We start from the raw sequence: 17,134 nt of genomic DNA, 5'->3' as shown, positions 1-17,134 counted from the left end.
AATAGCCAGAGCCGTCGGAAAACCTGCCGAAGGACCATGGGTGGTTGCCAAAGGCAGTTGAGGTGACGGACTTTACCATTGGGGAAGGGCTCAATGTGGCTGGTAATGTGGCGGACGAAACTTCCTATCTTGGCTTTATGGCAGTGAGTATGTGACGTGGCACTGCTGGTTCTGGCAGTGCCAGCACAAAAGTCCAGAGCGCAGTGCAAGCCTGTGGCCCTGGAGGTGGGATATCATGGCACAAATCAGGATGAAGAATAGCTACCGTGATGTGATATTTGTCCTGCTATGATGTGATGCTATGTAGGTAGAATCCTGCCTCCAGTTTGAGTAGTCAGATGGTTGGGCTCCCTGGCCAGAACTTCAGGAATGGCGATGGCTTGAGGGTGCTGCTCTCTGCCGAGTGTTCAGGCAAGATCGAGCGCCATTCTGCTTACGTCTGTGGTCACCATTGTGGAGATGGCAAGGTCTGTCATACCATCTCCAGTTTATTAATGTATTCTGTGGCAGGGCATTGTGACCAAGGAAAAATGAAGAGAAGGCAGTGCCTCCATTGCGGCCGCACCATTCAGAAACTGGCTTGGTTCTCTGCACGTGGCTTGCATTCCTCACGAGCCAATGGCATTGGGGGCGAAGTACCTAAAATAGGCTATGAGTGCTTCACATTAAAAGTGATACAGAAACAGTAGCAATAAGGAAATCTGGCGATAGCATTTTTAGCATGTTCACTGTGGTGATCCTTTTCTACATCCCAATTCCTGTGCACCATGACTCAGTAGTTGGTCACATGTAATACCCCTTAGGTGCCACCAGCGAGTCATGCTCCTTGGCAAGTTTCTCTAGCGTCCAAGAGATGGCACCAGAATGCGTCCAGTCACAAGCAAGAATTTTTCCTATCCATTGATCTTTCATTCCTTGAGCACTGCAGGAATACCCTACATAGGACTCGGAACTGTCCCGACTACTACTATGAATTCTATGCATTTTGAAGTTGCTTAATTCAAACAAATGGAATGAGAGATTCTAGTTCGTGTGCAAGAGCATATGAATAGGTATCGTGAAACGTGGTTGATAAGAAAAGTAAAAAAATGTACCTATTATGATGCTGATGTTTATGCCAACAGCCACCACCGACATTGTCGCTGTGAAAGCAACTGGATCACTAGTGTATTTGTCCATACATTTTTAATTGTTTACCAGTTTAAATGCTATTGTCACATACTTTATGTAATAACTCGTAATTGCTCTTGGTGACATTTTATATAACATTGTGTTATTCAAACTTCTGACATCCCAAGCAATAACCTCGGATCTCTAAATGTTCGATTCAAAGGTAATACCAAATACTACACATCTCACATGTTAAACGTTTATTACATACAAGAGGTTTCTAAGGTTCCTTTATGTTCCTATTAGAGATCCTGCACACAAAAAGGCAAAACAAAGTATGTCCTATCCAAGCAAATGCACACAATAATGTCAAACATTCAAATCAAACTAATTCTCTTGTAATGTGAACAGTTTGAAGATATCTGTTGAGCTTCCCATTGATTCATTGCACTTCTAATAAAAAGAAGTCTAAGCTGGAGTGTTCTTATTTATATACACAGTAATAGAGAAATTATTTGTCTTTGCGACCACTGGACCCAGAGTGATGATAGTAGCATGCTGCTCCCTTGTTTCATTACTATCATTATATTGTGCTCCAGATAATTGAAAGCAGTTTATAATTTACAGGCTTCTCAAAATTGTGAATGGTATTACAGGCATGTGCCACTGTATACAAACCTGATTTCTGTTTAAAGCAAATTACTACTTTTGGCTCTTTCTCCTGTTTTCAAGGTGGTTGGATAATGGTCCAACTTCCATTGCCAATACAAACATGCCGATGCGAAGTGTGTGTGTGCTCTTATGCGACTGAGTTGCAGGGCGTGCTGAACACCAACTATTATTGCATACATAGCTCCTTGAGACGCACATGCTGTCGTGCGAGAGCTTTGGGGCACTTGGGATGGACAGGCCTATTCTTCTCCTACCCCTCTCTCTCCCTGTAACAGCTGTGGAAGAGGGCTCCGGGAGAGGAGGATGGTAGTGCCTTTCAAGCAGGCACTCGCACCACTGGACACAACACGCATATGACAAATCTTATACTAGAGCTACAGATGTCCTGGTCTGTTCTCTGTGGAATGCTGCGTTCTCTATGGAATTATGCCATGAAACAACAAACCGTGCCTCAATATCCTTGCTGCAGCGAATATACGCTGTCACGTGCATCATTTCCTTAATAAAGCAAATAGCTTTCCAGAAGCATTTGGCTATTCACTGTATGTTTATGCGAAATTTTTTACCAAACTCCACATAAAATTCATATATGCGCTGTAGGTATTTGTAATAAATAATAATAAATAAAAATAAATAAATATATGATGTTGCTTTAGAAATTAGAAAATGCTCCAGTTTAGACATTCTAATGGATGCAGTCCACGGAATTACAATATTCATTTTTGATGCTACAGATTTGTAAACTTGTTGCTTCAATCATTTTTTTTTTTAATATTTACTGATCTCTTGCCAATCTCTGCTGAAAATTCTGGCACCTAAATTTAAACAATGCAATGGAACGAAAGGCGATAGTTGTAACCTTGAGATACAGGAAGACAGCAGTGTGGATTACAAAGCAAACGGGGGTGGCCAGCATTACAGTTAAGATAATGAGGAAGAAATGGAATTGGGCAGGCCATGTAATGCATAAAGCAAATAATCGCTGGTCCATTAAAGTAACAGAATGGGTTCCAAGGGAAGAAAAGCACAGTCGAGGATTAGGTGTCGTCAATGGTGGATCCAGAGGTTGTAACTTTTTTTTTTTCAGTTCAATTTCATAATGATCAATAAGATGGGACAATTACTAGATTACATAGAGTTGTTTACTTCCTGTTCTTTTTCTGATTTTTTGTCATTTATTTTGCCTTTTTTAAAGCCAGCACGGCACCTGCCACAATAGCGCAGTGGCTGATGTTACCCTGCTGATCTTAAGGTTGCAGGTTCGATCCCAACCGCAGCGACTGTATTTTGATGGGGGCAAAATGCACAGATACTCCTGTGCTTAGATTTAGGTGCATGTTAAAGAACCCCAGGTGGTCCACATCAATCTGGAGTTCCCCACTATGGTGTGCCTCATAATCATGTGGTCTTGGCACGTAAAATAACAATGTTTTTTAAGCCACCACGCAATCAAAGTGATGCATAAGTAATGCATTGCCTTTAAAGGCGTCCCAGAAAGCATGTTTTCTGAGAACTTTTCTTGACACTGGGCAGTCCTGAAAGATGATAGTGGTCCGAAATGTGAGCCATGAAGATGCATGCGCCCTGCTAGATGAAAATGGCCTAGGTGGATAGCGAAACATATAGCGTCCTGCTTTTTCCTTTTGAACAAAATTTTTCTCAGATTTGAAGGTTGACTTTTTGTGAACCATACCTTATCAAGAACACCCTCATTATGCTTTAGAAAGAATGTGACTTGTGGTCTTGCTGTGCTCCTGCAAGGGTTAAGGTGAATTGCTAAGGTGAAGAGATTTCCATGATTTATTGTTCAATTTAAATAATGTCTGCTGCAATGCTTCACTATCAGTGTTGAGCTTAACAATTAAGCTCAATAAGCTTGTTAACACAAAGTTTGCTACTACACTGAAGGCTTTATATACCAATCCAGCACTATCCACAGACACAAGACAGAAGTGTTTTATTTTCTAAACAACATCTGTGCTCAAGTGCATACGATGACTTCACATATATATTTATTCTGATGGGAGAACCATAAATGCATTTTGCAAGAGTACATGGATGAGATAACTGGCATAGTACACAAAAATGAAATTAGGCAAGGTAGTATTATAATAGACATAAGGGAAGATGTGCACAGTATGATAGAAACCATAAATGAACTGCCTGCAGACTACTGGTGAAGGCATTAAACCATGTTTACGAGAGAAATAAGAAAAGTAAAATGAAATAAATACATATCAAAAGTTCTTAGAGGCACAGACACCTTGAACTAAACTCGCCTGCTAAATGTTCCATCATAGAAGAATCTCTAAAAACATATATCAACATGCAATGAGTCTTAGAACAGAAAGAAAAAAAAAGGACCAAAATGTGGAGCAATGCCTTTTTTCGAGGCTGCAGAACTTAACAGGTGAACTGTTGTTACTCATGACTTTTAAACAAAGGACAAAAGACAAGTTCATGATGCTAAGTTAACACAACTATTTGTTGTCATGATAACAGTATTGCATTGTGTACTACTATTCCTAAATGCACACATCACAACTTTGAGCCAGCATCTCACATTTTACAAGCAAAAACTTATCTCATCATGAAACTGAAGACACCATGAAAGCAGAAAAAAATGTTACTGGTGAATTAATATGTACATAAACATCAGTCACAATGAGACCGGGCAGAAAAAGCAGCCAGAAGGTGGCACATACATATATATATATATATATACACAATACCTGTGAGGAGAGTTCAGATTGAAACATGTTCTGTTATGCATATAAAATCAAGTGCTGGTTTTCTTGCATAAACGTTCACCAAAGGGCAACTACAAGAAAGATGTTACCTTAGCTCACTATTCAGCCAGTTACCCTACATCAAACACAAGAAATAATGCCTCGCATTTGGACAGCGATAAAAATAGTAAAATTTCAAGATTTCACAGTAATCTTCTTGGCTAAAATAACATGGGCGTTTAGAAAAAAAGAAGGATCTATCAAACTCACTAGAACCTATGAATGAATGATAATGATGAAAGGATGTCAGTTCTAATGGAAGAATTGCAATGTTACACTTTTGAGGCTTTCACAATAGACACAGGCAAAAAAGACAAGAAATTGCGCAACACTGAACCTTTTAAAAAAATACAGCGGGAAACTATTTAAAGAAGTACTGCATCCACTCAAGTGTGGAATCTCCCTGCACAATATCAAACATTCCCATCTTGACGAGCACAGGCATTCAAGCAATGGCGGTTTTGGTGGAGACCACTAAACAAAACGTAAAAGGAGCACTGCACGGCAATCATTTAAGTGCTGCTTTATGCAAATCAGCAGCTGTGGCCCACTGATGCTTTTTGAAAGTCGCATCACAGCATAGAGCCAAGAAGGTGCAGAAAACACTATCAGGTAGTGCCCAGTCCTTTAATAATCCTTATTACCTGCCCCAAAAACCTCCCATCTACGAAAGCCGACTGTGTTACACAGAGTAGCCACTTGGTGCAATCTCATTTGGAGAGCACCACCTTATTCCAGCGATCTGTGCAACTTTTCCTATTGGAAATTTACGAGAAACAAAATAAGCAATGCGTTAAGACTACTAGGTGCACAATTCTTTAAATCCAAAAACTACTAGCAGCGTACTGAATCCAGTACTGAATCCAGATTACTAGTAAGTGAATTAAAATTCGCTTCAGTGCTGGTAAGCCAGTCTGTCAAGGGACAGCTCACAGTGTGCATGTGTTTGGTCACTGTTTATAGCAACTGGACTGCAACCTCTGCATTTAGTAATTGCGTTTTTAGATCTTAAAGGACTCATGCTCTCAGTGGACTTTGCTTGAATGCACCACTTACTGTGCTTCTTCCACAGCACTGCAGTAGGAAAGGTTACACAGACTGCTAGGATATATGCATGCAAAATAGCCTCCTCTACCAACAGCTAGTGTCTTCCAAATGACCCTGCATTGTGGTTACTTTGGGCAGCATAGTAAGTTTCGTGACCAGAATGAGTTATCAAACGACTCTCGTTTCTACACTAGCTATGTGTGACATCATAAATAGTGGCAACTCTTGTTGGGTGTTAACCACTTCCTTATCAATAATAATAATAATGAAAACAGATACACAGCATGTTTCTAAAGTAAGCAACGACAACCTGGCAACATTTGTGAAAATTTTCTGCTTGTAATGTGTAGATTAATGAAATGGCTTGAAAGTTACATCCGACTGACATCACTGGCCTGACATTTATGGATTCTTTAAGGTGAGAAAATGGCCTAAATAAAAGAATACAGCTTGAAATTCATGAAGATCGAGTGACATGATCAGCTCTTGTATTTGAGCTAATGATAACTTCAAAAAATGCAAGTTTGGCTGCCACCTTTTCTGCTGATAATCAACCATATTGCACACACACACACATGCACACAAAAATATGAAGCGTTTCGAAAGACTTATCCACCAGGCTAGACTTGTTTTGTGTTTCTCTCATGCACCCCTTTAAGACATCTTATTTCCAGTTTCACCAAAGTGGTAGCTGCAAGAAGCAGTGAGTCTGAAACTGAGACAGTGCGTCTCACTGTCGTACAGGCCTCACGTGCTAGCACCACTGTCTGGCACAACCAGCAAAATTTTAGTGATTTCTGCAATGAAGATGTACACATAGCTGTAATGCAGTTACTGTGCTCCATTTACCTTTGTTCTGCCACTGCCAAGCCCAACTAAATGCATGCTATCACACTGCACCAGCTCACGGTGAAGCTGTGGCATCAGGGTGAAGCCCTCGTCACATCTCGGACTGCCAGCTTCAGGTGACACGAGGTGGCAGGCACCACTAAAAACCTTCATTTTCCCCACAAGGCGAGATTTACACAGTACTAGACATTGTCAACAAAGTGTACACAACACCTGTACAAAGCACAGTTGGATTGCCTGGACCAGGAGCAGTGTTATTTCTACTTTTGACTTTGTCCGTCAGTGCTGCATTTTAAGTATCACACACACTGCATCCTAAACCTTTGAGCCATGTAGCTGCACTCTTGTGAATGTCTACAGTCCTCATTGTGCTGCAAACCAACAAAAACCTCTTGTGTGAGTGAAGCTGCATTGATTTCCGAAACGGATTTGGAAAGAAAGCAGGGGCTGTGTCCTGGAACAATAATTTTGGGTGATATGAATTCACTGTGCACCGAAATCCACCAAGACAAAGGCAGACACTGCAAGAAACATTATTCATACCTTGCTTAGTAATGAAAGTTGTTTGTCACTGCTTCATGGCAGTGTAATTTTTATGTTGCATCACTGCGAAGTGCACCGACAACAGTTGCAGGGTGGAACACTCAAACTTTTCTCTTGAAATAGTTGCATGGCCACCTTTGTTGATGTGTCCGAATGCACATATAATGTAGCTAAGAAAATGAGCGCTTACAGCTAGCACAGGCACACCAAATGCAACAAGAGGATTTCGTGCCACTTTCAAGGTGAAAGCCAAGAACTCTGCGTGTTCAATTTCTCCTGCCATTAAACACAATTGAACACTGCAGTAAAGCCAGAAGATACCAACTAATGGCCCTTTGCTGCAGTGATTAACACTACATCCAATGTTGTATCCTTTGAAGCACTGCTCACACAGATTGTTCCAGCATACAGCCGCTGAACCACTGTCTCACGGAGTGGTAATGTAATATAAAGCACAAACTACGCATGGCACCTCCACTGACTGTGATAATTTGAGCCACAGCTATATCACAGACAGCACAGCTCATCAGAAGCTTTACTGACTGAGCACATAACCAAAACACAAGTGAAGAATTTTTTGTGTAATACTGTGAGCCATTTAGGTTACACAACTAAATCAATGTTTTTTACTCATGTGAGGAGGCGAATAATATATACAAGCTATTTAAGAAATACAACCCATATTTCTAACAGCCTTTGGTAGAGATACTACACTAATACAAGTCTGATATGTCTTAGTACTGATGGTATTTCACAGCAAATGGCATTCTTATCACTAAGGCATGGAAAAATGTCATGGATACCGTATAGGCCTGTGCAATAGCTGTGTTCTTAACTTAGCTCGAAAAACTTGAAAAAAAAAGAAAGAAGAGGTTAATATTTTACCGGGGCAAGTACTGTGCCCCGAGTTAATAGGTGAAAGGTGCAACCTCCTAGTGAAGGAGGTTACGAAACCAGCTTGGCTGCATTGAGCTGTAGCCATAGTAGGTCAGTCAGTGTATGTTGTACTTGATGGTGTGATTGCCCTCAGGGGTCAAATTTTCAATTGATCACTTCATGAATACCTTCACATTTCTATTTCCACATTTCCATGACATCACAGTGATCGAACGGGCTTTAACAAATCACTGTTTGCTGAAAATATCCTCAAATGGGATTGATTCTATGTTAGGCTCCTCAGCTTTAAGCCAGCCCACACTCACAGCTTCAAATTTAAGTGAAAAAACGTTTGGCAAATGAAAAAAAATTTTTTTTTTTATCAATGTACAGTACAGTGCAGCCAATTTATAATGACACCGCATGTAACAAGATATCAATCACAGAAATAGGCCAGAGCAACAAAACCACGTTTTGCATGACCCCATGGTGAGAAGGAACTGGACATATCACAAGTGTAGCAGTTTAAGCAAGTTGATATATCTTGACTTTACTATGCAGCGCATGAAAAAACGAGGACGAAGGTATATGCAGCACTGACTTTCATCTGATTTATTTATTGACGAGAAATTTTGCACGTATATGGAATAAGTCATGCATGGCCCCTACATTTACATCAAATTTGAAAAATCCAAGTTTCTTTTTCAACAGCATGATTGGTGGTTACGATACACAAAGTTCACCAAGCCTAGCTATCAGTTCCACTTCAAAATCTCTCCAATTAGCTGGCTGTAGTTCTATTTTTATTGTGCGCTACGTATTGAAATCAAGATGCAAGTATCAACGAAATTTAGATCAACTATCAGATGTGACAATCAAATTATACAAAATTAAGAGTTATAGTTCATTATGAAGAGGGGCATACGAGAGGCTCGACCTTTGTTAGTCACAACCATATGAAACCAACAGATAATGAAGCCAAGGAAGCCATAGGGGAAATTATTTGTTGTTTTTACTTCAAATGTAGAAATAAAGGCAAATGAAAGTGGACAAGAAAACAACTTGCCGCCGGTGTGAGCTGAACCTGCATCCTCTGCATTACGTGTGCGATGTTCTACCAGCGAGCCGTCTTTAGAATGAATTTGGCATAAGTTCACCTGAATTCTACTTTTGAAACAGCTATGATTATAGTGAATTGGGTACATTTAAAAGAAAACAATAAAATGCCACCAGGTGAACAATCCCAATAAGGACTGCTGTGTTTGCAGATGGCCATGCGTAACTAAGCGCGCTTCGTGATCCGGAGTTCAACTATGCAATCCAAATGACTGCCGTTGGTGTACCGTGAGGTGAATGTATGTGATGTGCGTTATTTATTAGGTACCGGTTGCCATAGAACTAAGCAAGAATTTCAGAGCTTTAGTAATACCTTATGTGCTTTTTCTTTTGCTGTCTAAATTATGAAATTCAGTGGCAACGATTTTTAGCCACAGATGCTGGCAATGCGTCCGCAGAGCTGATAGCTGCGGGACTCCACCTTCTTAGGTTTATCACTCAACAGCCACGACAAGATAAAGAAAATAGTATGACCCTTAGACCACCAGCTGCATAAAAACATTATTTACAGCTGTTTCTTAAGCCCAGTTCCACAAAATCCAGTTATTGCAATAACATTTTTAGGCTTAGCATCTAAATGAACTGCACTGTAATAGCTAGATGCCAAATTGTAATACAGAAGTTGCAGCTCTTGCACAAGTCTACACAGTACATGGCTGCAAGAAACACTGCTTACCTAAGAGAAATAGCAAACATTGTCAGAGAGTGATGAATCTTTAAGTAAACAAGTAAATGTAAGAACTCCATACAAAGAGAAGTGACATAACTGCCTTTCCAAGAATTTGCAGAGAGAGAACATGAGCCTACGGCATAGAATGCAAGGAATTTGACTGTGGTCAGTAGCTGCAGTTGGTGATGATTCAACAGTACAGCAACAACTCCGTGAATTTGGATATGTGCCAGCCAATTACACTATCTCATTTTGACATCACAGCGGAGGTGCACTGTTCTCAATATCAGTAACCCTCAAAAACAATATTTTGGAACACGAGAGGCACAGAGGTCAGATGCAGTGTGGAATTGCGTGTGGAGCTTGTACTGAATTCTTAGGTTGTCACTAAGTATAGTACAGTATGCATTTTACCTATTCCCATAAATTTTATGGCTGTTTGGCAACATGCTGTATATGCGCGAACATAACACGAGCTGCCTCTTTTGTCCGTAAATGGATACTTTGCAAACACCTTTACTGGGAACCGTGCTATAAATCCATGGTAGAGTGTATAAGCGCGACTGAACGAGGACGTAGAAAGAAACAGATACACAGACACAGTGCTTCACTTTCAACTATAGATTTTATTTTCGCACGCATCGATAAATATATACCGTGCGAGCGGAAACAAACGTAACAGCAAAAAAGAACATTCAGTGGTGCATTTCGATGAACCGTACACATGTGCAAGGCAAGGGAAAACATGTACTGCAATAGTCACAAAGATAAACAGAGGAATCGTATCTCCTTTTCCGATAGTGACACCGAAGGCTTGCTTACGCACTTTTGCTCTAATTTTGCAATCTCGTAGGCCTCCACAATCTCCCTCGTCATCCTGCTATGAGCCTTATACAGAATGGAAGTGCTTTCAAACATGGGCTTGCAGGAACAATCTCAGCAGTGAATACCCAAATGACCAGAGATTACCCTAGTGACGTTATATCGATGCTCTTTTAATCTCTCGTTGATGCATCTGCTGGTTTGACCAATATATGTTCTTCCGCATGAAAGTGGGACAACGTTATGAGTACAGGTTACAAATTGTTTGCGATGTTGGGTAGAACATGCGTGCCTTTTGTTATTCTCTGTGTTAACCTGTTTGCATAGCTTCTGTAGACGCTCAGGGGCAGAGAAAACCACGTCCACCCCCGATTTCGCCACTATTCTTCTGAGATTATGTGAAATGCAATGAATGTATGGTACCACAGCAACTTAAGCTGTCCGCGGAGGGCTTAAGCAGGAAGTGCAAAAGCGCGTCGAATGGAAGCAGTGCCAATGCTAGAGCAAAGAAAGTTGCTGTGGTACCATACATTCATTGCATTTCACATAATCTCAGAAGAATAGCGACGAAATCGGGGGTGGACGTGGTTTTCTCTGCCCCTGAGCGTCTACAGAAGCTATGCAAACAGGTTAACACAGAGAATAACAAAAGGCACGCATGTTCTACCCAACATCGCAAACAATTTGTAACCTGTACTCATAACGTTGTCTATGCCATCCCACTTTCATGCGGAAGAACGTATATTGGTCAAACCGGCAGATGCATCAATGAGAGATTAAAAGAGCATCGATACAGCGTCACTATGGTAATCTCGGGTCATTTGGGTATTCACTGCCGAGATTGTTCCTGCAAACCCATGTTTGAAAGCACTTCCATTCTGTATAAGGCTCATAGCAGGACGACGAGGGAGATTGTGGAGGCCTACGAGATTGCAAAATTAGAGCAAAAGTGCGTAAGCAAGCCTTCGGTGTCACTATCGGAAAAGGAGATACGATTCCTCGGTTTATCTTTGTGACCATTGCAGTACATGTTTTTCCTTGCCTTGCACACGTGTACGGTTCATCAAAATGCACCACTGAATGCTCTTTATTGCTGTTACGTTTGTTTCCGCTCGCACGGTACATATTTATCGATGCGTGCGAAAATAAAATCTATAGTTGAAAGTGAAGCACTGTGTCTGTGTATCTGTTTCTTTCTACGTCCTCATTCAGTCGTGCTTATACACTCTACCATGGATTCTAACCAACTAGCCCGCCAACGTGTTTTAACCGTGCTATAAATGCAATTTTTTAAAGCCTCATTCAGGTGCTGTTCTGAGTGAGAAAATTCTATGGACAGGAACACAGGAAATTTGTCTTAAACCTTTTCAAAAGAACCATCTGCATGTGAGCTACTGATGACACGCACTAAAGTCTGTTTGAACAATATGTTAGTCTGTGAGCCGACTTCTCGGTCCTCACACCTGCCGATCTCAGCTGTTTGTGCATGTGGTATACGGCCATGGTGTGCTCATTGTTGCTCAACTGCTCAGGCACTTTCACTTATCTGCCAGTGCGACCTTTGCAAGAGAACCATTTCTTTAAGTACAGAGTGATAAAACGCAGGCACATCAACCTGTTCGAATAGAACCTCCTCTGCATTCTTAAAATGCCACCAACTCATGAGAAGCCAACCATGGACCAAAGAATGGTCATCACCTTGAACTGCAAATGGGGCCTGCTAGTCTAATACAATGTTGCAGTCAGTTCTTGCCTGTTTAAACTTGACTGATACAGTTAAAGATGCGAGATTTTGTTACCACATGACATCCTCCAGACTAACTGCACTTGTCCATGTGTTTTTGCTTAAGAGAACCACCTCAGTTTACCAAGAATAGCATGAATAGATTGGCTCACAGCCCATAAGGAGGACGTTAGCAGCGACACTACATAATATAACTTGCCTTTAGGCACATACAGGCTCTCATAAGCCTCCAACTATGGTTGCATTTTTGTATTTACAAAGCTTTTGCATGGTTGCCAACTAACATATATGTCAGCTCAAACGAAATGGAGGCAATGTATGTGCTATCATGTAGGTGTCATTCTGTTTTTGGTGGAGGGAGTTCAGCAAGCTTCCTTGATAAGTGAGGGGCATTTTGTCGTACCCAGCGTGCTCCAGTGATATGTGAACCAAGCGCAGTTTAAATAAATTTACTTGCACATGCAACTAAGATAATTTTTTTTGCTTGGATAAAGTTCAGTAACTCTTTCAACAATTTGTGCCCAGAACTCTCTGAATCTGCACGTCAAGAGCATGCCTGCAGAGCTTGGCTGCTGGCCCCACTTGGGTGTGGCTATTTGGACAGCTGCATCCTATCCTCACTCTGATTTGCTAAGTGCATTTATGTTTTATTGAACTTTTATGAAGTTCTCTTCATAACAGTTTGACCTTTGTGGTAAACTTTATACCTTTCATATAATGTTGTCCCCCAACAATTTGTGCAGCATGTTTATGCACCACATACCAGTAACAGCCACTGAGGCATGCCCATTTTGCTTTATCAGAAAAAGAGAGAGAAGGGTTTCTTTCCAACTTTGGGAAGATAATTAGGAACAGATGGGAGGTAATAAGCATAACACAATGCTATTGTCATGGTTAAATTGTCGTTCTTGTTGGGCCATCTGATCATAAAGAAATACTGGGTGGCTACAACTGCTGATACACTGCATATTTTTTAATAAACTATTGTGATAACTTTTGCCATTGAGGTTACAGGTTATTTGCTAAAATAAAATAAAAATCCAAGATCACTTTTCATACTTCGAAGTGATTTCTTTTATCTCTCACATATAAGCCAAACAGCACATAACAGTCCCCTGACAGCATCCGATAAAAGTAAGAGGTAGCGAGACCCAACTGCGACTGCTGTGATGCAGAACACCATTCAAAACTCTCATGCTCCGTTATCTCAGAGGAGCTCCCAGCTGCCCATGCGATAGGGGTATTAGTCCACTTTTAACCATATTTATTATCATTTTTATTTTTCAAACTGCTGAAAAGTCATTCCTAATATATTCATGCAAATGCAGTATGTTAGCCAAACAATGAGTACACAACTTCAGCTCAATGTTTACTTGCGTGAAATCGTTAGAACTGATGATGATTTTATCACCAGACGGTGATTGCCAGACTCGCCAATACCCTTGCCTCGCCTCCTTTTACACAAACCTGCTCATTTTCTGCCCACTTGAATGGCTGGCCCATTTAAATGTTTACTAGCACCAGTTAAAGTAAAAAGGGAAAAGAAAGGAAAAAGTTCTATATAAGGCAGTATATTGCAAGACTGAAGAGCACAGCCATATGATCTTTTCTATAAGAATGTGCATTTCCATGCTAATAGCCAATTGCATGTGACACAAGTGCATTTCACTCAAGATGCACTAATAATGTTCTTTTGGCTGAAGATGCCACAACGGGGATGATAGGTTTCACATACATAAAACGCTTGAAATGGTTGAACAATTGATACGGTACTATTATACAATTCATGCTGTGTCAGAGCATTTCAATTCGCTCTGCACAACATTTCATGAGTCTTGAAGCAACAGCTATTTACCACATACTACAACACTTATTGCCAACACGGTAGCTTTTGCCACAGTACTATAATCGAACAGGGGAACTTGAATATTGTAACAGCATTCTACAAAGATACAAAACAGCTAAAGCGTACATGTTAAATAAAGATCGCATTACTTATATTCGTTACCGTAGAAAATACACCTGCAAGATCGTGAAAATTGTTATCACTCAAAATATACGTTTGAAGTGATCGCTTAACAGCGTTGAAGAAACAACAGCAACACGTATATACTACAGTGCTTCTCTCGCAGCAGACACACACATCCCACAGACTGACAGTCACTTTGTCATAAATAATTAACTGGCAGTGTAGTGGAACACAACAGGCAGCTCGGATGCCTGTTCCACGAGCACCAGGGAAAGGCGTGTCAGCAAGAGTCGTGCCATGGCTCATTCGCTGCGTGGTCGCACCAAGATATTGCCTTTTTCCTTTCTGGCAGTCATGTAGATGGACCTGTGATGAAAAAGGAAAACCAGGGAATTATGCGTTGTGCTGTTTGTGCTATTATAAGAGGTGCATAATGGAGATTTGAAGCCAGTAGCACATATGAACAATTTAGTATTGCAATTTAGCAGAACACTGAGACAAATGCAAGTTCCTGTCCTGGTGAGCATACCTGGTAATGCTGAGCTTAAATCTGAATGCACTACAATGCTGTTCTGTGGCATAACACTTTTTTTGTATTGCTGCAAAACCTTTATGCCAACAGATAAAATGCAGCCATAGGATACAATAGCAAGAGCAAGGTACAACTAGGCCTAGTTGGTTCCACACCTTAAAGGAAATTATGTTTGAAGATGTACAAACAAGAAAATAAAATTGAAAGTTCTGGCTATCAACTGAAGGGAACAAAGAAACAAAAAAGATAACAGCAACAAGACTGATGTGATCAATAAGAATGATGATTTCTCTATTTAGCAGCAGAGGTCCATGCTATTTCATTGAGCCCTACATCACACAATGTTGCTACCAGTGCTGCTGTTCTTTAATCTGTTTAAGTTTTCCACAAAAAGAGCAATGCTGAAATATTTATGTGTATAGGCTAAAACTGTCTAATAAGAATACGAAAACTGTTGCTTTCTAGAATGCTTATGAACACATACACATGAGTGTATGCAGGAAGTTCCAGCTAACTTCAGCCAAGGTTTACGATATGTTGAAGCATTATAGGAGGGCACAACCAAATGCATGTAGTTGGCTATTGTATGGAGCAAGTGACAATATTACTTACTTGGTGCCCCAAGTTGTCTAATAGCTTGGGCCACCAGGTAGACCTTGTCGTAACGCTGTCATGGTCATTCCATCATCGTCATTCGAGCTTTAATTGTCATCTGATTTTTGTCATGCAATTGTCAAGCATTTGTCGTCACACCGCCACTGTGATGCCTTCGTGGTCGTTTTATCGTCATCACTTTAGCTTTGTGATTTAACTCTTGTCATGCCATCGACATACAGGCTCTGTGAGATTTGGCGTCACACCATTTTCATCATAAACTCGTTGTCATCTTATCATCCTCGTATTGTGATACCATCATCGTCATACAAACAGCGACATGCTTTTGCTGCCATCCGTTGTCTCGATACCGTCGTGGCTGTTCCATTGTTGCCATTCGAACTTCATGTGACTGTTGTTATGCTGTTGTCGTCATGCCATCATTGTGACGCAGTTGTTGACATACCCTTGTTGTCATGCTGCTGTCATTATACCATCATCACTTCAGTAACGTCCTCCCATTGTCGTCATACCATCTTCGTCGTTTCGACATTAATCCTTAATTCTACCACAACCTTGCTGTCGTCATTCAACCATGATTACATATGTCGTCGTTGTCCTGCTACGTCATCATTGCATCATCAACAGACAGTTGCTAAGATGCATCTGTTGTCATACACATACACCTTCCAACAATAATTACTACAGGTAACGCTGGCACTCCAATCATTCAGTCGCCATGGGAATGACGATTAGTACATAGATTTCTTTGATCTTCGTGCTTGTGGCTTGAGATTTTCTTGTGGCTTCATTTACAATGTTTTATCAGCCTTCATTAGCCTAAATTTCAAAGAAATAAAGCAATCTATAATTTTCTACATGCACAAGGCAATATGACTGCAAACACTGATTATTGATGCTAATTGGAGGTGCCCAAATTGAAACACGCCTCACGTCTCAACGCGCTGGCTTGTTCACGTCCGTCAATGCTTATGTCCGGGGCGTAATGGTTTCAATATCGGGCTTATGTGCTAGAGGTTCCGTGTTGAATCTTGCCGTTGGGCAATTTTATTAATACTTATTTAATTACTTATAACGCAGTACTCTGTTGAAATTGATGAGTTTGCAAAGTCACAAAGTTGTTCACAGTCAGAAGGACCAACTTTGGGCAAACCCGTGCTGGCTAAACCACCCTGTTTGCAGCTCCTGTAGACAGCGGTGCCACATTTCCTTTGAGTAATTATTGTACGAAACTTCACGGTCACAGACGTGATGGCATCGCGGTCGTTCCACTGTCGTCATTTAACTTCATCATCCAACCCTCAATATGCCATCATCATCATGCAGTCGTCGCAATGCTGTCATTTTACTTTCGTCATCACTTCAGTAATGTCAGCCCATTGTTGCCATACAGCCTTCATCGATCCATTGACATAATTTCTTCTTTGTCATTCCACCGTAATCAAGCTGTTGACATTCAATCGTGATTAAGCACCATTGTCATGTCATCAACCTCATTGCACTGTTGTCGGACAGTTGCTATTGTGCATTCGTTGTCATACCAACATTGTCACACACCATCATCATCCCATTATCATCATGTTGTCATTGTCAGACTGACATCATCATTTATGCCATCATCATTTAACCCTTTTGCTGTCACGGACGTACCGGTACGTCATCGCGCTTCCCCCCCACGGTGTCACTGACGTACCGGTACATTCTCTATCGTGCGTTCAAAATTTCGCGCCTGAGCGCAAAGCAGGCGCTCCTGGATTGGCCACGCCATCTGTTGACTCTT

At 40.9% G+C, this 17,134-nt stretch overlaps 1 protein-coding gene across 2 annotated transcripts in view; it reads right to left on the bottom strand.

Moving 5' to 3' along the window:
- Nucleotides 1-3,720: 3,720 nt before the first annotated feature.
- The window catches only part of LOC126531553 (uncharacterized), a 44,896-nt gene continuing 31,482 nt past the window's right edge, over nt 3,721-17,134 (bottom strand). For both annotated transcript variants that reach the window (XM_055071244.2, XM_050179117.3), the window contains one exon: nt 3,721-14,573. In XM_055071244.2, the coding sequence (XP_054927219.2) occupies nt 14,560-14,573 (14 nt within the window). In that variant the 3' untranslated portion in view covers nt 3,721-14,559. The remainder of the gene's footprint in view (nt 14,574-17,134) is intronic.

The sequence above is a fragment of the Dermacentor andersoni genome, chromosome 5, assembly GCF_023375885.2.
Source record: "Dermacentor andersoni chromosome 5, qqDerAnde1_hic_scaffold, whole genome shotgun sequence".
Taxonomy (NCBI): Eukaryota; Metazoa; Arthropoda; class Arachnida; order Ixodida; family Ixodidae; genus Dermacentor; species Dermacentor andersoni.
This window is presented reverse-complemented; position numbering and strand designations above follow the sequence as displayed.